Source organism: Malaclemys terrapin, chromosome 3 (assembly GCF_027887155.1).
Source record: "Malaclemys terrapin pileata isolate rMalTer1 chromosome 3, rMalTer1.hap1, whole genome shotgun sequence".
NCBI lineage: Eukaryota > Metazoa > Chordata > Testudines > Emydidae > Malaclemys > Malaclemys terrapin.
In genome coordinates this window covers 178,379,985-178,402,937 of record NC_071507.1, presented here as the reverse complement: position 1 = coordinate 178,402,937, position 22,953 = coordinate 178,379,985, and the positions used below count along the sequence as shown (strand labels likewise).

At 44.7% G+C, this 22,953-nt stretch overlaps 1 protein-coding gene across 3 annotated transcripts in view; it reads right to left on the bottom strand.

The window, feature by feature from the left end:
- Positions 1–608: 608 nt before the first annotated feature.
- HPCAL1 (hippocalcin like 1) overlaps positions 609–22,953 on the bottom strand; it is a 125,756-nt gene continuing 103,411 nt past the window's right edge. For all 3 annotated transcript variants that reach the window (XM_054022824.1, XM_054022826.1, XM_054022825.1), the window contains 3 exons: positions 9,593–9,995; positions 8,316–8,421; positions 609–1,785 (listed from right to left, as the gene is read on the bottom strand). In XM_054022824.1, coding sequence (XP_053878799.1) covers positions 1,688–1,785; positions 8,316–8,421; positions 9,593–9,970 — 582 coding nt within the window. In that variant the 5' untranslated portion in view covers positions 9,971–9,995 and the 3' untranslated portion in view covers positions 609–1,687. The remainder of the gene's footprint in view (positions 1,786–8,315; positions 8,422–9,592; positions 9,996–22,953) is intronic.

The window sequence follows — 22,953 nt, the reverse complement described above, 5'->3', positions numbered from 1 at the left end:
CTGTATACTGGAAAGGAACTTGACATAGTATTTTTGGTCCAATAAAAAAGGCTGCATTACTTAGCTGCAGGATTGTTGGGGGACTGGATGGCACAGCACACTGGTAATAGGACATAGAGCCTCACACCATTATGTTAATAAACAATACTAGTAACACTAAGCACAAATACAGTGCTTTTTAGGTACAGAGAGAAGCAGGAACTCACACAGCGAGTCAATGGCAGAAGCCAGAGATAGAACCCAAGTTTCCTGACTTCTAGTACCTGATGCTTTATCTACCAGCCTAGGCCAGCGGTGACTTGGAGCGATCAGCTCTTCAGTGGACTGTGTGAAATCACTGTGTCATAGTCTCAGTCTAGTTTCCTTTGGGGAAGGGTTCCCAAGGACCATCAACGTAGTGGGCACTAAAATACTCTTGTTTGCTGGCTAATCTCAGCAGAGACGTCAAGGATGGAAGGACAGTGGGGACTAGGTCGCCTCCCCTCCCCTAGATGAGGAGATGTAAGGAAAGGAAGGGCAGGAAAGCTTTCAGTATTCTTGTCCTGACTGTATTCATCACATGCACAACTATGGAACAGTAACTTGTACCACTGGTTAAAATAAGACCGTTATTGACAAGAAAAGTAGTCTTTTATTTCAATTAATATTTCTTGGCATTAGGCAGATATTAAATAACACTGAATTGCACAAGACTATTAACATATTGACAGCAAAAGAATGGCGAGCATAGCAAAGTTTAGAACAACAGCGTGAGTCACATCACCTCATGTCACTCAAAAGCCAGTTAATCCCTGCAACCACCACTAAGTGGGACTCCACCGAGAAATACAAAATGAGGATTATTCCTTTTATTCTTTTGTTAATACAGTAAACGCTGGAACGGTCAACAGTAAAAATGAACAAATATTTGCATACAGTAATTAAACAGAGTGAAATAGCCACAAATTGCTAGTCATGCATTTTTTTTTAACAGCAATTTGCTAATGCATAAATATCTCAAAAACAATCTTCAAGATTTGAATAAATCACGGACAACAAGAAGAAATTAAGCTTGAATTCTACTTTATGCATAAATACCTGACCTACATATTAAAATTTTACTTCACTATTTTATATATATATATATATATATATATATAAAAAGAAAGTAGACAATTAGATAAGTGCAAGCAATTTTCCTCAAAAGCACAGACAATTTGGAACCATGCCCAGAAAAGCTTCTCTCTTCTTCTTTCTACTCCATTCAGTTCACATTTTGCTTCAAAAATGACGACCTACCATCTGCTATGTTGGATAAAAATTCTATCTAGTATCTTCTTAGGGCTACTAGAATATCATCGTTCTTACTGACTAAAAGATGGGATCTTTCACCAGAAATTTGAACTCTTTGTATCTGCATGTAAACATACCTTTCAATTACATTAATGGTGTAGAGTGAGTGGTAACATTGGAGGGGAGGAACAGGGAGAAAAACAGAACTGCAAAAGGAACATTGCACTCATGTTAGTGAGAGGAGTGAGGCAGTCCTCACTCTAATACACGCACATGCGCGCGCACACACACACACACAATCTGGCAATGGAATCTTATCCACTAGCAAGTTGAGGAATGATTGAGAAGGCATCCATTTGCGAGCAAAGCTTGAACAACAAGCCAGCAGTTTCTTTGCAAACTGTCCAGAGTTTAATTAGAATTGACTTGCACTGCTTGGATCACATTGTAACAATCGCACAATAGAGGGATCACTCTTGGCACCTTTAATAAACTCTTCCAGGGACAGTTTACCTTGAAAGGAGAAAACAAAAACAAGTCACTTGCATTGCAAGATCAAACAGAGCTTAAAAATAAAACCTTCACAGAAAGCTTAAAAACACACATATCCTACTGCAAGTGGATTTAGGGTGAAACTGGCTGCAGTGCAGGGGAACCAGGCACTCCCTTCCTCCTCAAACCAGGATGCACTATTTTTTCAAGTAAACGAATCTAATATTTTACTTTACATTTGACATTAAACAGGGACATTATCAAGTTAAAACAATCGTACTAATAATGCCACCTTAGATCAATAATTTAAGCAGAGAACTGGCTTAATACAAAACTGGAGTACAAACATTCATTAAAGATACACACAAACTAGTCTAGAAATAGTGCTTCAATCAAGGGTGAGATTTTAAACCACACAGAACCCAGGATATTTGCACCATATGCACTGATAGGCGATCATGTAACAGTGTCCCTAACACTGGGCAACGTGATGTAGTTTATTCTACATTTGTTAATTATTGCTATGGTCAGTTGTGCTGTGGTACAAGAAACAGGCCTTGAGAGATGCTGAAGCGACAGGGCCGGCTCCAGGCACCAGCCCAGCAAGCAGGTGCGTGGGGCGGCATGTCAGGCTCTTCTGCGGCGGGTCCCTCACTCCCTCTGGGAGCGAAGGACCCGCTGCCCAATTGCTGCCGAAGGCTGAAGCAGCGGCGGTAGAGCAGATTGCGATCGCAGCTTCCCCCCCCCCACACACTTCTTTTCTTTTTGCTGCTTGGGGCGGCAAAAATCCTGGAGCCGGCCCTGTGAAACGATGCCCTGTTTGCTGAGCTGGGCAAAACCTTTGCAATCAGACCCCTACAAATTAATTTTTCAGGCTTTGTTACAAACCTGAAACTTGGGCCAACTTCAACAATTTGGGCTGATTTAAGGGGTTAGGGTTGAAAACCATGAAAAAAAATCTGTGGCTCTAACTGGCTTCTAAAATTTGAAACTCACAAAGGTGTGAATGCCCATTAATCAAAACAACCAGAGTTTGCACCGCTTGTAATTATTTGTTAGCCACCATTGCTGAAAAGTCTAGAACTGTTCTCTTATAACAGTTTCACTCTGGGACCACACCTACAAGCCCTGGGCTGGTGGAACTTCCACTGAGCTCAGTACAAGTGCTGTCTACAGAGGCTTTCAGGATCGCCTTCATTAACTGTAATTTGAACAACAGTATTGAAATAGAATTACATTTTTCTGATCAATATTTTGCATCTGATGCATGTGCAATGGTATTCTCTTGTATAGTATGTTACACACCCACAGATGAAGAGAAATAAGCAACAAAACATTTATGAGAAATGAAATGGCTCTTTCTAGGATGATTTCACTGGGCCCGATGATTCCCCCCTTGAGTCAATGTAACCTCGGGTGACTGAAGCATGCTGAATTCCTGAAATGCCTTCTGGCTTTTATAATCTGGAGGTTTATTACAAGCTGGCAAAGTTTAGAACAGTCCTGAATTCAATGAACCTACTTCCATGTCTATAAAGTTGTAGGTCTGGGATAGTTATTAGTAGATGCTAATGACCTAAATACTCTGTAAAAGAAGTTTCTTATACATGTAATTTGTTTAATCAGCAGGTTTTATACTTTTTAATAAAAATATTTGCTACTGGGATTGTCTATTACACAAAATATTTTGTCAGTCATGTCCATTTACATTACATCTGTATGAAGTATTTCATATAATAATTATATACCACAACATTCCATGGCAATTCTTACCCATTTAAATTGCCCCCATTATAGAAATAACCACATATTTTTATTTTGCCAAGAGAAAATAAACTCTTTGGAGAACAGCGTGGCACATTTTGCATAATCTTATGTGATCACTTATACCGAAGCCCCAATCATACTGCACATGTATTAGGAAGTAGATTTTAGCTTAGATCCTCAGCTGAGATTTTAAACCCACATACAATGAACATACTCAAACAAACATTCCACTGTGAGAACCACCTCATCACGTTTCAGTTCCACCCCTTAGGTTATATTCTTTAACATTTAGCACTGCTTTTAGCTCATATTGCTTTTTTTTGTTTTTAATTGCTCCTTTCATGTGTTTAGTTACATACTCCAGAGTACGGTATTATTTACAATTTTTCTTCCTACAACACTCATTCCCAGAGTATCAGAGCGTCTCAATGAATTACAGATGCATCTGTTCTCACTGTTCTCACACTCTATTTTTACTGTGGTTTTTTTTTTTTTAAAGACTAACATATATTTTATTGTTCCAAATGGAAGCTTCCTACCACAGATTCAGATTTTGCATTTGACTTTTGCTCGTTATCCCTTTTGCTACAAGTGTAAGGCCAGGGGAGGGAGCAGATGTGTTACAACATTTGTTTTTATTAAAAATATTAGAGAAAATGCATATAGAGATGGTCTCAGCCTATTGTGGGGACAAGGACCGGATTCAATGGTCATGCGCCAGTATTAGCTCACCTGACCAAGGTATGTCATGTGCCAGGAGAGCAGAGATATGCAAGGGCCCAAAGCAAGACAAGGCACTTATATACTGGGCAAGCTGTTTTTTGTTAAAACACTGGCATTTCTGAGAAGAATTTTTGCTAGTCAAAGTTTTCACAAAACTTCGCACAAGTTGATTTTGTTTGTGTGCAACACTCCAGAACAAAGTACAGTACAAAGCAAAATCTGGCAGCACTGCCCCACAGCACAGCAGACAATGAGAAGCCATTCAAGTCCCATCAATGAAGCACACACACACACACACACACACACACACACACACACACGGTGCTATTCTCCGCTCTCTCGTCTGATAATGCAGGAGGGACAGCTAGAGGGGTTGAAATGTAAGCACTGCTCCATTACAGCTCTCAGTATGCACACTGCTTAGCAATACATTACTTACAGGAGTGACATTTTGCTAGTTATGGAATTGCTTTAATGAAACTATATATTCCAGGTTTTGCCACATTGCCCTATCACGTATCTCTGCATGCCACATGTCACAGAAGGACTACTTTACATGTTTTAGTTTTGTATCCCTCCACACGTAGAGCCAAAGAGTGAAATCCTGGCCCCACTGAAGTCAATGGCAAAACTCCTGTGGATCTCAGCAAAGCCAGGATTTTACCCCAGGGCTCTATCTACTGTCAGTTCAACAGAACATGACTCAGAGGGAGCCATAAAAATCTCTAAGGGTATGTCTACACTACCCGCTAGATCGGCGGGCAGTGATCGATCCAGTGGGGATCGATTTATCACGTCTTATTGTGTGTAGACTAATCAACCCCCGAGCCCTCTCCTGTTGACTCCTGTACTCCAGCGCCTGGAGAGGCGCAGGCAGAGTCGACGAGGGAGCGGCAGCAGTCAACTCACCGCGGTGAAGACACCACAGTAAGTCAATCTAAGTACATCGACTTCAGCTACGTGAATAATGTAGGGGAAGTTGCATAACGTAGATCGATTCCCCCCTAGTGTAGATCAGGGCTAAGACAGAACAGCTTTAATAATAATAAAAATAATAATAATTAATGGAGATATCCCATCTCCTAGAACTGGAAGGGACCTTGAAAGGTCGAGTCCAGCTCCCTGCCTTCACTAGCAGGACCAAGTACTGATTTTGCCCCAGATCCCAAGTGGCCCCCTCAAGGATTGAACTCACAACCCTGGGTTTAGCAGGCCAATGCTCAAACCACTGAGCTATCCCTCCCCCTTTTTACACCAAAGAGTCATAACTTTAAAAGTCGGATATCTCCGGCCTTTTCAGAGCTAGAAGCAACTGCTGGGTCCCACTGAGAAACTGAACACCTCTCCTTTTCCAATAGGCAAAAGCTCCCGTGTCTACTCTGTTGCACCTTGAAATATCAGATTTTAAACTCTTGAAGGGCATGTCTGCACAGCAAAAGCTGCAAGTGAGTGAGCCTACATGAGCCAACGTGAGTCCAGCTAGCACGAGTAACAAAAGCAACGAAGACAGTGCAGCATGGGCTTCAGCTTGGGTAGCACAAGCCTGGTGGCACAGACCCTGTACGTACTTTGCTTGCCAGCTTGCTCCGAAGCCAGCACTGTGCTGTCTTCACTGCTATTGTTAGCCATCCTAGCTGGATTCAAGCTAGCTTGGGTAGGGCTAGCCTGTGTACTACCTTTGCTATGCAGATATATCCTAAGAGCTGTCGCAGACCCAAGACTGAAGGCTGCCCATCTTGGGCCTCTAACCAAGGTAGTTTACAGGGAAAATTTCACAACTGATGGGACAAGGTGGAAACATTTCCTTGGCAGGGTGATGGGGGAAAACAATTGATTCTATTTCCCAGTTTCAGTCTGGGGAGATGAGTTAGTGGGCAGAGGGGGTTGCTAAAGGTGTCTGATAAATTAATTTATCACATGGTTACACAAACTGCAATATTGGTATTGCCTCCAAACGTGGTATATATTGCAATGAAGCGATCTCTTGATGTAACAAAAACAAACCTGCAGCAGCTTTTGGGGCGGGGCAGTGAGAATCAGCAGCGCCAGGACCACGGAGACAAAGGTTGCAAGTTTGATAACTCTCTGCGTTAGACACATCATCCCAACAGCATCCCCCACAGCTCCCTACTCTCACTGCCCACTGTTGTATTCCTGGGCCATCAAAGCTTTTCTATGCAAACCATAGATCTAAGTTCTGGGTTTGGATAATGCGGCATTAGAAAGTGCAGTTCAGGGCCAGATTTTCAGAGGCACAATTTTGCAAGGACAAACCCCTGCCTTCCAAAAAAATCTGGACCTACATGATCACTTCTACAGCTGAATGGAGCTAGAAAAATCTAAAGATAGATGCATAAAGCAGGAATGTAAGACTGCAGGGCTGAGAAAAGAATGGAGGTACAAAGCTGAGGCCAAATCTGGCTCTCCTCATGCATGCGAGTAGCCTCACAGGAGGGAACTGTAAGGAGAGCCAGACTTTGTCCCTAGTTTGTACTTTCCCAGTTGAAGGCACTGAAGCACGAGCTGAAGGCACTGAAACTATAGAAGTTTCAGAGGAGCCTTTTCACACAAAAAGATAACGACGCGGTGGAACAGATTGCCAGAGACAGCAGCAGGAGATGAAACTGAACAGGAAAAAAAGAGAGTGGGCGGAAGAGAGAGGCAGTGAAGTGGCTAGCAGCTTTGCCTCCCCTCTAAGTAGGCAGATGCATCTATTCAGGCTGCCACTCTCCCAACAATTACAGTGGGCCATAGTCCGAGATGCCTGGGTCACTGAATACAATTTTAAGCATAGCTCTGACTTGGTTCTACTGGCAAGGACTACTTAGATGGATGACATAAGATGGCTCTATGCAACATGCAACTAGGATGTTTGCAGAAGCAGTTACTCAGGTACTGCCCTGTAAAACACTGCATGAGATTGATTTGGGCACAGGCCCTCATAGGAGCAGGGTGATTTTTGCAAAGGGAAAAATGAGGGCACTCTGGTCACTGAGCTGGCACAGGGAACAAGCGGGACAGGCATAGGAGAGGTGAGCAGGCCGCATTTGGAGACGCAGCAAGGGAGAAGAGGGTCCTCAATCTTCTCTTCGCCTCTCCTCAGGCAAGAACCCCCTCCCCCACACTACCTGCCATCCTCTCCTCTTGCAGTATACAAGCTGGGGGGGAAAGCACACTACTGGCCCGCAGCAGCCCCTTATTCTTCTCTACCAGTCCCCTCCTCATTCACTGTATTTGCCACCCTGTATCTGTGTTCTCTCTCTGGCTTCATACTCCTCCTCCCGTTTCTATTCTTTGTTCTATTTCCCTCTTGCTCATTCTACAATCTAGCTCCTCCCTGCCTCTGTTACCATTTTGCCATCACTCTGCCCCACTCACAGTCTGCCTTTTCTTTTGCCCTCCAGAGCGAGGCTCCCATTTGCCTTTCCTGTGCCATACCACAATTTGTTACCCATTGACAGTGCAAAGGCAAGGTGGAGAAGCAGGGCTGCTCTCAGTGTTCTACAGACAGATGGCCATGCAGCTGAGCTGCCTGGAGTCCAACAGGGTAGGGTGCCTGATTCCAGGGGTGGAGGGCAGATAAGGTTTGAGAAAAGATTTCACACACAGGTGTGTATGAAGGAAGAGATCAGAGGGCAAGGCAGCGTAGCAACATCCAGCAAACCAAGCCTGGGGACAGATCTTACTTCTGATGCACATGCACTTAGCTTGCTGCCAATTTCACTAGCTTGGTTTGTCAGCAGATAGACTGTCTGAAAGGGTGAGTGTCGCAAATAAAGGGCCACGCCTTTTTACAAAAAAGATCAGTACAAGTCTGGAAAATAGGGACCTTGTTGGTTTCTACAAACACAAAGGCTCATTCTCCTTTATTTTATTTGGTTACAGACAACAGACACTCAGATGTTCCTGTGACTGACACCACTGTGAGATGACAGACAGAACTGAAGCCTCCCTGAAAGCAATTTTTTCTTTTAATTAAAAGTTAAGTGTTATCAGTATGGTATCAGACAATGCATGTTTATTTTTAAGACCTAATTAAGGACTTCTGGTGGAAATCATACCATCATTGTTTGTGTCCATCTGTCTGAAGATTTTGTCTGTTCGTTTCTCCGGAGTGGACTCATCTTCTGGCATTTTCATTACAGATGACACCATTTTGTAGATTGCCTAAATATAGAAAAAATAATAATGAAAAAAAAGCTATAAAGCATCAGGACTGAGGAAAGGAATTTAAGCCTTCAGCAGACCTTGGCAGACAGCTGAAAACCCCTATAAACCAAAACAAATAAAAGGAATTACAAACTTGATCTGCTTTTTCCAGCATTTATTTCTGATTTAGAAAATCAACACAACTGCTATGTTAGTCAATCTAGTAGCCAAGTCAGTATTTAAGTTAACACACTAAAATACAAGAGCTAAAATATATAGGAAAAAAGTTCCCACATGTAATTTTCCTTCCTTCCATTTGAGTCTGGGGAGTGGTCTCATTACTTCAGGATGGCTTTTAATGCACCTGCATAGGCACTTACTGCTCTTCAATAATTATTTGTGTACAGTGGGCTGGGAGGTAGCTACATTTCCATGCTACGGAAAGGTGATGGACTGACTAAACTGAATACCTATTATCCATTGAACTCATGAGGTACAGCATGGGCAAGACAAACTCCCCTGCCAATTTAATTTCTCCCCAGTGTGTTCTAGAGGAACCATTTCTTGGGGGAGAAAAGTTGTTCACGCTCCAGCTAAATTCTGTTCCTGGCAACACTTGCTGAAGCACTCAGAGAAGTTAACTATGATGGTGGTTTGGACACCTGTCCAGTAGAACCCGGCCTGAGAGCACCAAGAGGCCTTTCACTTTAAAAGCACGGGAGGGCTCAAACCACAGAATTTGAACTTCAGAGTATATTACATTCATATCTGGAATTATGGTTCAATCCATTATAATCCTTGGGGCTGTTTCCAAAATTTGAGTCCAGATCTGGTATCGATTTTGAACACCTCAAATGGAGGGGGTGGGAGGCAGACAAGGTGACTGGGGTTTTGGTTCAGGCCCATTTCTCCTCAGAGCCTCTACACATTTGTAATTTGTGGGTAGAATTATTTTCTGCAGTGCCATTTGGAATGACAGTGCGAAGAACTGCATCAGGAACATGCTCCAGCACCTATGCACTGGCTGCAACTCCTTTGAAGTACCAGCAGCTAGCAGAACGGCTGGTAGGGTGTACCTCTACCTAGACCTGAAGTCTCTAGCTCAGCAGGCAAGTGGTTCCAGCAATATTAATTCAAAAACGGTAATTTTTTCAAAAGGTAAGTTTTACAAAACGAGACCATTCCTCACCTGCACAATTTCAAGCATTTCGCCACGACTGATATATCCATTGCCATCAAGATCATACATGCTAAATGCCCATTTCAGCTTCTGTTCGAGCTTTCCCCGAGAAGTGACGCTCAGCGCAATGATAAATTCCCTAAAGTCAATCGTCCCATCGCCGTTGGTATCAAAAGTGCGGAACACGTGCTCTGCAAACTTCGATGCATCACCATAGGGGAAAAAATTTGCATATATCTTTTTGAATTCCTCAACAGTCAAATGACCCGTGGGGCAATCTTTTAGGAAGCCTTTGTACCACTCCTGAAGCTCATGGTCTGTGAATTCTGTATTCTCCCGGAGATCCTGGAGTACCTCAGGTCGCAGCTTACTGTTCTGCTTCCCCATTCTGTTCTCGGTGAGGATCTAACAGCTGTAAAACAAAAGAGCAAGCACGTCACCTTCTGTGCCACGACTGAACTCCAATTGATATGTAACGCTCATGGACTGTAAACAAGTAATGCAGTGGAAAGATGGGTATTGATATGTGGACATCCAAGAAGTACAAACATATCAACTGATGAAGCCACCCCGCAGAGAGTACTTCTGCACTGCAGAGAGCACTGGGCTGTTAAATATAAGCATCTGCATACAGCTTTAAACAAGAAAGTGCTTATCTATTTCATTAACCTTCTCTGTCAAAGAAATATCTGATTTCACTCTCTCCTCCCCTTTTTCCAAGATCTCCCAGTTGCTGATGCTGCCTGTGGAGGGGTGGGGGGGCAAGGGAGGGTGGGGGATGGAGAAGAGAAGAAATGGGTGGTTTTGGGTGACCCTGTGCATACCTCCTTGCTCAATCATGTTCCTCTCCCCACAGCTCTACCCCAGCTTACCCTGCTACACAGCTTGGGACCCTTGAGTCCAGCTTGCAATGTGCTTTTCCAGCCTTTGACACACAGCCCTGCCACAGGCTGACATGCTGCTATTACTGGGCTGGGCCAGGGTCCAGCACGGGAAGCAATGGGGAGAAAGCTCTTGAAAAATGTCCATATTTAAAGACTGAAAATCTTCCCGTTCGAAATCAAAGACACAAAGGGCAGTTACAGTGAGCGTTCAGTGCCTAAGTCAATAGGAGTTGAAAGCGCCCGTCTCCTCCTAGTGCCTTTGAAAATCTCCTCCTAAAGCAGTACTATCCCCCTTTACTGCTACCATCAATCAGTATCAAAGGCTCCTGCCCCGGATCTGCAGCAGAGACATTCAGCAGAGCTGGAGCCAAGTCAAGGCCCTTCGGAATGCTTTGCATTGCTTGAACCCATGTTCAAACAGCGTAAGCAGGATGGAATAACAGAGGGAGATGGGAAGGGACAAAGGACAGAAGTGCTGCAGGGAGATCGGGACTGAAAGCAGGCCCCACATTTAATGGGATCAACCCAGAAGACCTTTTCCTCCCTTCTCCCAACACAGTTGCGGCAGCATGAGCAGCCGGGTCACCAAAGGAGAAGGAAAGGCATACGTGATTCAGCTCTTTTAAACACATTTTAATTCAAAATGTTCCTAGGAACCTATACAATGAGATTTTAAAAACAAAATACTTTCTGGGTTTGCAATCTGGCTGAAGCGATTGCAATGGCCTGGCATATGCATATGATGGGAGAATGACAAGGGTCTGGCTCCCTGTTGAGTCAATCAGATTGCAGCTATTATATGAGCTTATTCAATGATAGTGCTCAGTACTTCAGAATGTAACATTCCCAACCTGAGCAAAAAGGCATCTCAATAATCTCATGGTTATATCAGGTGTTCAAGAAGGGTCTGAGTGCAACAGACATCCTCAGCCCATTAGACAGGAGGGAGCCTTAGTGCTATGATGGCTTTGGTCACTTGTTTATTTCAGTACTTTGTAGACATTTGGAGCAAGCTGAAGATGTTCACCCATACCAGCCGCACACAAGAGAATGAAGGGCCACTCACCTAATTAGAGGAGACGCGCAAGCGTGGCTCCGCTAATTATGTGGATGGACCCTGGAGAAGATGCACATCTAAGGTGAGGTGGTGGCCTTGGGGAGAATCAAGGGTAGGTGGGAGGGGGCAGTGGGGTGAGGGGAATTTGGGATATGCAGGGCTGCGGTAGCCAGAGAAAGAGGCGATTTTCCCAAGCTCCAGGGCTGTGGCTGCCGGGGAGAGACCCCCCTCCTTCCCAGTCCCAGCTCAGGGGCTGCCACGGCGCGGGAGAGAGGGCACATCCATCACATTAGAAAGGTAAGACTACTGATATTAAAATATGAGTTGTGTGCTTTTATTTGTAGAATAAAAAAAGATTATTCTTATTAAGTTTTTTTATATAGCACTTTTATCGGAAGTGCTTTACAGTAGTTAGCTAATAGTACAAACATTTGGAAAGATCATTAAGTGGTCCGCCGAGACCCTCAGTAATTTTCAAGTGGTCCGTGAAAAAAAAAGTTTGAGAACCACTGACCTAGATAAATTGGAGGATTGGGCTAGAAGAAATCTGATGAGGTTCAACAAGGAAAGTGCAGAGTCCTGCACTTAGGACGGAAGAATCCCATGCACTGCTACAGGCTGGGGACTGACTGGTTTAGCGGCAGTTCCGCAGAAAAGGATCTGAGGATTACAGTGGATGAGAAGCTGGATATGAATCAGCAGTGTGCCCTTGTTGCCAAGAAGGCTAACGGCATATTGGGCTGCATTAGTAGGAGCATTGTCGGCAGACCGAGGGAAGTAATTATTCCCCTCTATTCGGCACTAGTGAGGCCACATCTGGAGTATTGCGTGGTTTTGGCCCCCTCACTACAGGAAGGATGTGGACAAATTGAAGAGAGGCCAGCAGAGGGCAACGAAAATGATTAGGAGGTTGGGGCACGTGACTTATGAGGAGAGGTTGAGGGAACTGGGCTTATTTAGTCTGCAGAAGAGAAGAGTGAGGGGGGATTTGATAGCAGCCTTCAACTACCTGAAGGGGGGTTCCAAAGAGGATGGAGCCAGGGGCGGCAAGTTGTATGGGCCCATGCTCCAGCAAAATCAGGGCCTGGGGGGGCCAGGCTCCACCAATGTTCGGAGTCGGGTCTTTCCCTCGGCCCCTCCTGCCGTCCCCGTGTGCCTCCCCCGGCCCTTCCTGCCGCCCCCGGAGTGTCCCTTGGCCCCGCCTGCCACCCCCGAGCGCCTCCCCCGGAGCGTCCCTGCCTGCCCTGGGCAGTGGGCGGCTGCTCCCTGCAGCTGGCTACAAGAGAGTGGCACTGGGGGCAGGCTAAGGCCGGTGCTGTGCTTGCAGAGGGAGGAGGCGCATGCCAGTGTCCCCCCCCCAGCAGGCGACTCCGAGGTGGGGGGCTTATCCTGGCTAGACCTCCTGAGCAGCAGCCGGGGGGGGGGGGGGGGGGGGAGAGGGTCGGGTGAGTGTCATGCCGGGGAGGGCCCCACTCCCCTGGAGCTCACTGCTGCTGGTGGGGAGAGGGCTGGGGGAAGTCGTCCTCTCTGGCTCCCCACCCCAGCCCCAGGACAGCCTGCCTGCTGCACCCCAAACTCTTCATTCCCAGCCCAACACCCCAACTCTGTCCCAGCCCAGAGCCTGCACCCAACCTCCCTCCCAGAGCCTTCACCCCTTCCACACCTGAACTCTCTCCCAGAGCCTGCACCTCACACCTCCTCCTGCACCCCCTGCCTGAACCCAGAGCCTGCACCCAAACTCCGTCCCAGAGCCCGCACTCCTCCTGCACCCAAGCTTCTTCCCAGAGCCTGCACCCCACACCCGCTCTGCACCCAAACTCCGTCCCAGAGCCTTGGGCGGGGAGGGGTGGGACTTGGATCCGTTCTGGGCACCAGCAAAAATTATACAAACCTGCCACCCCTGCATGGAGCTAGGCTGTTCTCAGTGGTGGCAGATGACAAAACAAGGAGCAATGGTCTCAAGTTGCAGTGGGAGAGGTCTAGGTTGGATATTAGGAAAAACTATTTCACTAGGAGGGTGGTGAAGCACTGGAATGGGTTACCTCGGGAGGTGGTGGAATATCTATCCTTAGGTTTTTACGGCCTGGCTTGACAAAGCCCTGGCTGGGATGAGTTAGTTGGGGTTGATCCTGCTTTGAGCAGGGTATTGGAGTAGATGACCTCCTGAGGTCTCTTCCAACCCTAATCTTTTATGATCCTCTGTTTCTTTGAAAGGTGCTCAATACACTCTTATAAAAACAGTCAGTAACATAAACGTTTTCCCCTCTTACCATCCTCAGCCTCTCGGTTACCCAGCAATATCAACCACTAACTGAGAAGACAGAGGAGCTCAAGGTTAGCAAACACACACTTAGCTACATACCACGGAGACTGACTTGATACCAGACACCTCTGTGTTCCTGGGGACCCAGGGTGCAGTATCCAGCCGGACTCATGAAAGACACTCCCCCTCCACCCCCAGCCTCTGCTTAAACCAAAACCCATCAGAAGAAGAAAACTTGCAGAGAGCAGTGAAGGGCGTTGGGAGACACACCTAGACCCCTCCTGACAAGGGTGACAAGATTAAGACATCTCCATTAGCATACAGAATGGAGAGCAGAGACAACTCCCCTAGCCTCATCTGCATGAAAGATGGGACAGGAAGACATCTCAATTTACATAAAGAATGGAGAACAGAGAACCACACTGAATTCTGGGACCAGAAAAAGCAGGGAAGCACTGCATCATGGGAATCTCTGCTCCAGATGCTAATGAACCTATGTCTGCACACACCCAGCTCAGCAATTATCAGACCAATTCTAATAATGAATCCTTAATTGATATCCAAATACTGAAGCAGCCTAGTTGCATTGTGAGCTCCCTGGAAGAAAACACCACCCATAGCCAACAGTGATCAGCTCCTATTGTCTAGTCTAAAGAAAACCCTTGAGTCATCAGCTTACCTATAAACAAATCTAGTGTTTTCCCTTGAACCACTGTAATTTCTCTACAAAAATCCCTACTCACCCTCTAGTCAGGGTTCTGATGCTTAGATCCACACTATGCATCAGTTCCACTGGAACTCCATCTCCTGACTGATCGTGCTGGGGGCTCTGCCTGTCTCCAGCGTTCAGAACCCTCAGCTACCACCATCTGGGAACCCTGACCAGTTCAAGCCTCATGGAGTGAGTTCAAGCCTCTCTCTCGGTTTTCCTTTCTACCTTAGGTATTAACCTTTAATCATGTATGTTATGTTGGTTTAGTCCTCCTTGTGTAGTTATTACTATTTATTCAATAAATAACTTCTGTGGTTAAGTTGGTTGCTTCTCTCTCTCTTGCTGAACTTTACTCATTTGTGTTTTTAGCTTCCCCCATTCACTCTACAGCAACGCTTCTTTTACCTAAGCTAAAGATCCCTGCAGCGCCCAAAATACTGTGGGGTTTGCTCATCGAGTAGGTTACTGCCAGTATAATTGTGTTGGGGGAGTGGGGATAGGGACGTGCTGAATTTGGGACGCATAAGGGTAACAGCTTGAAAATGCTGCTTGACCCAGTCCATGGAGCCCAGGGGCATACAAGGAGAGACAACTTGAAAGTGCTGCTTCCTCCAGCCCAGTGAGTCCAGAGACATATAAGGGGGTCAGCTTGACAGTGCTGATTGACCCGGTCCGCTCAGACTTGCTCTGTTAATGTACGTGTGGGTGTGTGGGTGTTCATCTGGTTCTGGGGTGGGAGTAACCCAGCCCTAGGGACCCTAGGTCCTGCAAGATAGCTCCATTGGGAGGGGACTTGCAGAAGGGAGAAGTAGAGCTCCATATGTAAACACAAGTGACACAAGCAGTACATTGACAGGATTACAGAACCCCCTTCCCCAGAGGAGTAACCCGAATAAATGAGCATACCCCAAAGTAATGGGCAAATCTGGTAACACCGTCAACCTGCTGACTAAGGGCTAGTCTACACTAGAAGCGCTGTAGCGCATCTGGTGAAGATGCTCTATGCCGACGGTCTATACCAGCGGTTCTCAAACTTTTGTAGTGATGACCCCTTTCATACAGCAAGCCTCTGAGTGCGACCCCCCCTTATAAATTAAAAACATTTTTTAAATATTTAACACTATTATAAATGCTGGAGGTGAAGCGGGGTTTGGGATGGAGGCTGACAGCTCGTGACCCCCCACCCCAGGTCATAACCTCGCGACCCTCAGAGGTCCCGACCCTCAGTTTGAGAACCTCTGGTCTATACTATGAGAGGCTGTAGCTATGTCGGCAGGAGACGCTCTCCTGCCAACATAGCGCAGTCCCCACCGGCACGGAGGTCGGTGTAACTTACATCGCTCAGGGGTGTGGCTTATTCAGCCCCTTGAGCCACATGTGTTATACCGACATAATCTGTACTTTAGACAAACCTTAATACTGCCAGCTCTTTATTATGACAAAGGAGGTTCTTCGTTTGCAGCATCATCAGCTTTTGCAAATCGAAGTTCTGTGCAATGTTATGCCTCATTTGTATAGACATTGGTAAGAGTTCAAGAACATGCACTAACGTACAAAAACCTACCAGAATCTCTCACATTGCTACATTAAAAAGGTTTGTACACTCGTGATTCAATTTACTCTTAGCCGAAATTAAGGACCTAATTCTACGTTGCTTTGTATAGTCATTTACACCACTAAGTGAGTGCAAAGTGCATGTAGTGACTACGAGCAGACCAGGTCATGCATTGTGTGCGTGTGCAGTACTGTGCCCTACCTACATTGAGAAACAAGACAAGCGGAACACCAAGACGTGACACGACAAATGCAGTGAGATAAGACATCTGATAACTAGTAAGCACTTTGCAGGCAGCAAAAGCTCAGTTCATGCACCAAAACCTAAAAAATGTGAAGGGTCACCAAAAATAACTGCAATACTTCAGAGGATTATCAATAACTGAATTCAACTGCATTTTATTTGTATTCCATTTACCTTCCACACAGCCTAAGCAATATAAAATCCACATCCTGCTCTGCGGCTTACTGCTTCGAAACAAAAACCAACCAGCTGCTCATTAATAAAACACACCAGGTTCAACGGAAAACTCTGCTGATATCATTAGCTGCTTCTGTTTTGTCAGAAACCACAAACATTCCAGCCCACTAGCATTATGTCTAGTCACTCAGTCACAAAGTTTGCTCTGTTCCTTTGACACATCCCCAACTTGCTTCCAAAATGCTGAAACTAAACTGGCAGACACTAAAGCAGCAGCCATTTAGAGACACAGGGCACCTCTCAAACTAACTGCAAGTTTGCAGCTACCAGTACTTCCTCTCCATCTGTATTTCAAACCCACTCTGCTCCACATATTCATACTCAAATGAGTTTGTATGCACAGGGCAGGGAACACAACCATACTTTCTACTCTGCTGCATTTTAAGGGGTGGTCAGGCCGCTGCAGAGAAGGGCAGATCAGAGTGAACAAAATCAGTCCAGTTTAGGAAGCCAATTATTTTAATGTAATGCTTCTGGCCCTGTATGAACCTTTCCCCCCTTCCCTTTTCCCTTCTAGAGGCCTCATCACCTGCTAAGAGTTACTATCTCCTGGTCAAAAGCTACTGAAGTCTGTGGGAGCCTTTCCATCGAGTTCAACAAGCTCTGAATCAGATCACAGGGCAACAGCAGCAGCATCTGAGAGAGCAGCAGAGGCTGTTTAAGGGCAGAAACCAGGAATAGCCTCAGATACATGGGGGAAATGCAGGCATGATCACCATTTCTTCACTCCCCACCCCAAAAACTGGTGGCTCAAGGAGGCGGTTGGGTAGGCAGATCTCAGCATTTTCCCCTTCCTCCTGCATCCTCATCAACTCTGAGAGTGACAGGCAGCTGGCCATGGGAGGGGAGGGAAAGAAAGGGAGATCTTGTAGCCTGGGAAGCCAGGGGACCATCCCCCCACTGAATCGAATGTTGGCTACAGGGCTGGGGAAGGGGAGACTGGAGAGCTGTGTGGGAGCTCAGATAGCAGGCCATTGCATAACAGGCAATGGGAACCTTCATTTCTCTAGAGCCCCCCCCAAACTTCTTGACAACTGTTAAAACATGGCATTTCCACCATCCTCCAAAGGCTGTCCAATCTTACTCTCTTCCCAGGGTTTCTTTCATTATTAACTTAAACAGTGACTGAAAACCTCAGCCTGAGCTTGACTATTTTCCTAATGTTTTTCTCCCTGTAGATTCTCTGTTGCCTGCCCCTCATTCTCATCCATGCTACAGAGATTCAAAACTTCTCTATACATCATGGTTGGAACATACATAACACACCTGCTCTGGCTGCCAAGGTGAGTCAGCAACACAACTCTCCACCTTTATGCAGGTGTCAAACACCTGACACCCTGTGTTTCAACAACCCTGTGTTCAGAGGTAAGTGATGTTCACTGAATTAGTTTGGCCCTACAGCATGGCATCTACTGGGTAACATGGAAGGGACCGAAACTGTGAGAAACCTGTGGAGAGTGGTATCGGCAGGAAGAGGAAAGGGCACTGGTAGCATTCTCCCACCATTGACATTGTAATTGTTTCTAACCCTTCTGTGGTGAACTCTGTGCAGTGTGGACAGGGATGTGTGACTAGCTTTAGGAGAGAGTTGACTGGGATCAGCCACTGCTCTGTGAAGAATCCTCCACCTGAAACTGACTGATCTTTGGACACAATTTCTTCACACATTTCTGTGAATATGAACAAAATCACTCTCTGTGGTTTTTATACCCCAGGGGTAGGCAACCTGCGGCACACATGCTGAAGGCGACACGCAAGCTGATTTTCAGTGGCACTCACACTGCCCGGGTCCTGGCCATCGGCCTGGGGGGCTCTGCATTTTAATTTAATTTTAAATGAAGCTTCTTAAACATTTTAAAAACCTTATTTACTTTACATACAACAATAGTTTAGTTATATATTACAGACTTATAGAAAGTGACCTTCTAAAAACCATTAAAAATGTATTACTGGCACACGAAACCTTACATTAGAGTGAATAAATGAAAACTCAGCACACCACTTCTGAAAGGTTGCCGACCCCGTTATACCCCAATGAGCAGTGCGGCAAGGAGACTGTGGAATCAGGATCCAGGCATGCAAATAACCAGAGATTTAGGACTGGTCTGTGGTAATCAGAAACTCCAAAGTTATCCTCACAAGGTGACCACAAACACACTATTAGTAGGGGGATCAATTTAAGAGCTCTTTGGGGCAGGGACTGTAATTTACTACATGTTTGTGTTTTGCCTAGTGCAAGGGGTCTTGACCTGGTGGATGCCTCTAGTTGCTACTGCAATATAAATGCTAAACTAATAATAAAGGCTGTGTTGATTCCATTTACTGGAATATCACTACTTCCTTATGTGAGGAGAAAAGAGATTTATTGCAATTAGAATGAAATTCATTTGATATTAACTTCAAAAGCTCTATACTCCAATAGGCCTTTGCATTCAACAAATTATAGGTTACCTTAGGGGACTTCAGACCCATCTTTTAGTTCAGATTATTTTAGAAAAGTAACATGCAATGCATTAAAATGCAATTATTCTTCAGTGTCTGAGCTTTTCAAATGGATTCTTAATGTGCCAAACCCAAATATAAACCTGCAGTTGTGTAACCAATTTGTTAAGAGTAATTAAGTAAGTGACATTAATGTTAATTTATTAAAGCACATCCAAAGAAATAGCTCTTCGATAAGACTTGTGTTTCAGGTAGCTCCTGCAAAATGAAATGCCCAAATATCTCATTAATCACGACAAGAAACCCTGCTGCTGGCATCCAACTGACATTTCATTCAATTGCTCTAAAACTCTTTCATCAAATCAGATTCCCGAGGCTCACTAGCTGTTGTAGCCTTAGAAACACTTGGGAGGATAGTCAGTAATGGAAATCACAGGTAGTAGGCTCTCAAAGAGGAAAGTTTAAGTCAGTCTTATGATTAGTCTCTCTTTTGCCACATGATTTATACATTTCAAATAATATACTGGATAATATCAGAGGGGTAGCCGTGTTAGTCTGGATCTGTAAAGAGCGACAAAGAGTCCTGCGGCACCTTATAGACTAACAGACGTATTGGAGCATAAGCTTTCGTGGATGAATACTCACTTCGTCAGATGCATGAAGTGGAAATTTCCAGAGGCAGGTTTAAATATGGAGGCAAGAATCAGTCTAAAGATAAGGAGGTTAGTTCAATCAGGAAGGATGAGGCCCTCTTCTAGCAGTTGAGGAGTGAACACCAAGGGAGGAGAAACTGCTTTTGTAGTTGGCTAGCCATTCACAGTCTTTGTTTAATCCTGAGCTGATGGTGTCAAATTTGCAAATGAACTGAAGCTCAGCAGTTTCTCTTTGAAGTCTGGTCCTGAAGTTTTTTTGCTGCAGGATGGCTACCTTTAAATCTGCTATTGTGTGGCCAGGGAGACTGAAGTGTTCTCCTACAGGTTTTTGTATATTGCCATTCCTAATATCTGATATATACACATTTCCACTACATGCATCTGACGAAGCGAATATTCACTCACGAAAGCTTATGCTCCAATATGTCTGTTAGTCTATAAGGTGCCACAGGACTCATACTGGAGAATATACACAAGCATTGGCTAAAACACGCTGCTGATGAAAATTCTTCCAGGTTTGAGAAAGGTAATGGTGGTATGAGGAAGAAGATTAAAGACTCCTGGAGCCTTCACCCACCTATGAGCACTGGTTTAATCTTGCTATGCTTCATAGGACACACTGGTCTACAATTTTTGAGAAGTCGTCTGCTTCAGAGATAAAATGTGCTATTTATTATGTATTTTGATGTGCTGAATTCAAATATGACAATTAAAACAACTGATTGGCTACTGTTTCTAAAATATTTAAGTTTTTACATTTTATGTCTATGTATATTGTGTAGATAGTAGAGTTTGAATCATAAATTGTAAACCTAGGTCTTTTCATGTGTTTATGGTTGCTTTACATGATAATATTTCACCTGTCCTGTTTATGTAACACTTTAAAAATCAGCAAAAGGGTTATATAAATAAAATTTATTATGAAACAAAAAGGCAAAAAACTATTCTGTACATAGTTTAGTCCTATTCAGTGTCTACTCGGCGCTTCTTGGCTTGTCTCTTGTATTCATTAAATGGAGCATCTCTTGTCACTGTCCAGCAATAGTCTGCAAGCATTGATGGGCTCCATTTGCCATGATAGCATTTCTCCATTGTTGCAATGCCTGGTGAAATCACTCGCCGTGCTCGTCGCTCACTGCTCCGCAGTTCGGTGGAAAAATATCTAGATGAGAGTGCAAAAAATGTATCTTTAGTGACATGTTGCAACCAAGGCTTTTGTATGCCTTGAGGAGGTTTTCCACCAACAACCTGTAGTTGTCTGCCTTGTTGTTTCCGAGAAAATTTATTGCCACTAACTGGAAGGCTTTCCATGCCGTCTTTTCCTTGCCACGCAGTACATGGTCAAATGCATCATCTCGAAGAAGTTCACGAATCTGAGGACCAACAAAGACACCTTCCTTTATCTTAGCTTCACTTAACCTTGGAAATTTTCCACGGAGGTACTTGAAAGCTGCTTGTGTTTTGTCAATGGCCTTGACAAAGTTCTTCATCAGACACAGCTTGATGTGTAAGGGTGGTAACAAAATCTTCCTTGATTCAACAAGTGGTGGATGCTGAACACTTTTCCTCCCAGGCTCCAATGACTGTCGGAGTGGCCAATCTTTCTTGAAGAGTGGGAATCTCTTGCACGACTGTCCCATTCGTAGAGAAAACAGCAGTACTTTGTGTATCCAGTCTGCAGACCAAGCAAGAGAGCAACAACCTTCAAATCGCCACAAAGCTGCCATTGGTCATAGTTTATGCACCTCAAAAGTTGTTTCATGTTGTCATAGGTTTCCTTCATATGGACTGCATGACCAACTGGAATTGATGGCAAAACATTGCCATTATGCAGTAAAACAGCTTTAAGACTCGTCTTGGATGAATCAATGAACAGTCTCCACTCATCTGGATCGTGAACGATGTTGAGTGCTGGCCATCACACCATCGATGTTGTTGCAGGCTACAAGATCACCTTCCATGAAGAAGAATGGGACAAGATCCTTTTGATGGTCACGGAACATGGAAACCCTAACATCACCTGCCAGGAGATTCCACTGCTGTAGTCTGGAGCCCAACAGCTCTGCTTTACTCTTGGGTAGTTCCAAATCCCTGACAAGATCATTCAGTTCACCTTGTGTTAGGAGGTGTGGTTCAGAGGAGGAGGATGGGAAAAAAATGTGGGTCCTGTGACATTGATGGTTCAGGACCAGAAGTTTCATCCTCTTCCTCGTCTGACTCAAGTGAGAATGATTCTGGTGCAACAGGAACTGGCAGTCCTTCTCCGTGGGGTACCGGGCGTATAGCTGATGGAATGTTTGGATAATGCACAGTCCACTTTTTCTTCTTTGACACACCTTTCCAAACTGGAGGCACCATGCAGAAGAAACAATTGCCGGTATGATCTGTTGGCTCTCTCCAAATCATTGGCACTGCAAAAGGCATAGATTTCCTTTTCCTGTTCAACCACTGGTGAAGATTTCTTGCACAAGTGTTGCAGCATATGTGTGGGGCCCACCTCTTGTCCTGATCTCCAATTTTGCAGCCAAAATAAAGGTGATAGGCTTTCTTAACCATAGTGGTTATACTGCACTTTTGTGATGCAAAAGTCACTTCACCACAAACATAGCAGAAGTTATCTGCACTGTTCACACAAGTACGAGGCATCTCTGCTCACTTTGGCTAAACAGAAATGTGTCCCTTTGCAAAATCAAACACTGACAAATAAGAGCACGACACTGTATGATTTCTAGAGCTGATATAGGGCAATTTGTTCAGCAGAGTGATGTAAGCTTCGTTATGATTGCATCATCCATGACTTCTAGGAATAACATGATGCAATTCATATCATGTATGATGCAATACCAGCTTCAGATTGCATCATTCATTGTTTTGCCTAAAAAGCAAGCACTGTCCAAACCCAGTCATAGATTTATTCATAGATCCAGTCAAAGATGTATTTTAGGCATTTCTGGTTTAAATTGAGATCCCTTCCCTTTATAACTCACTTATCCTCTGCCATTCCCAAGTCAAGGGTCGTATATACTGACCCAATAGCATATCTTGAAAACTAGAGTCAATCAACAATTTTAAGCATCATTTTCGTTCTCAGTGACCCAGAATTAGTAAAGTTTGACTACATTTATTTCAGAAGCATTTTGGCTGTAGAGCAGTGACATTGTACTGCTGTTCTGGTTGACTCTCCCACAATTTGGGGACCTTACTTAAAAGGCATTTAGCTCTTAGCATTTGCATGTACAATGTGTTAAAAGAGGTAGATTTAGACTGATGATAGATCCTTTGCTGGCAGATTAGTTAAGAAACCACCAGTCTGTCCCTCAAAAT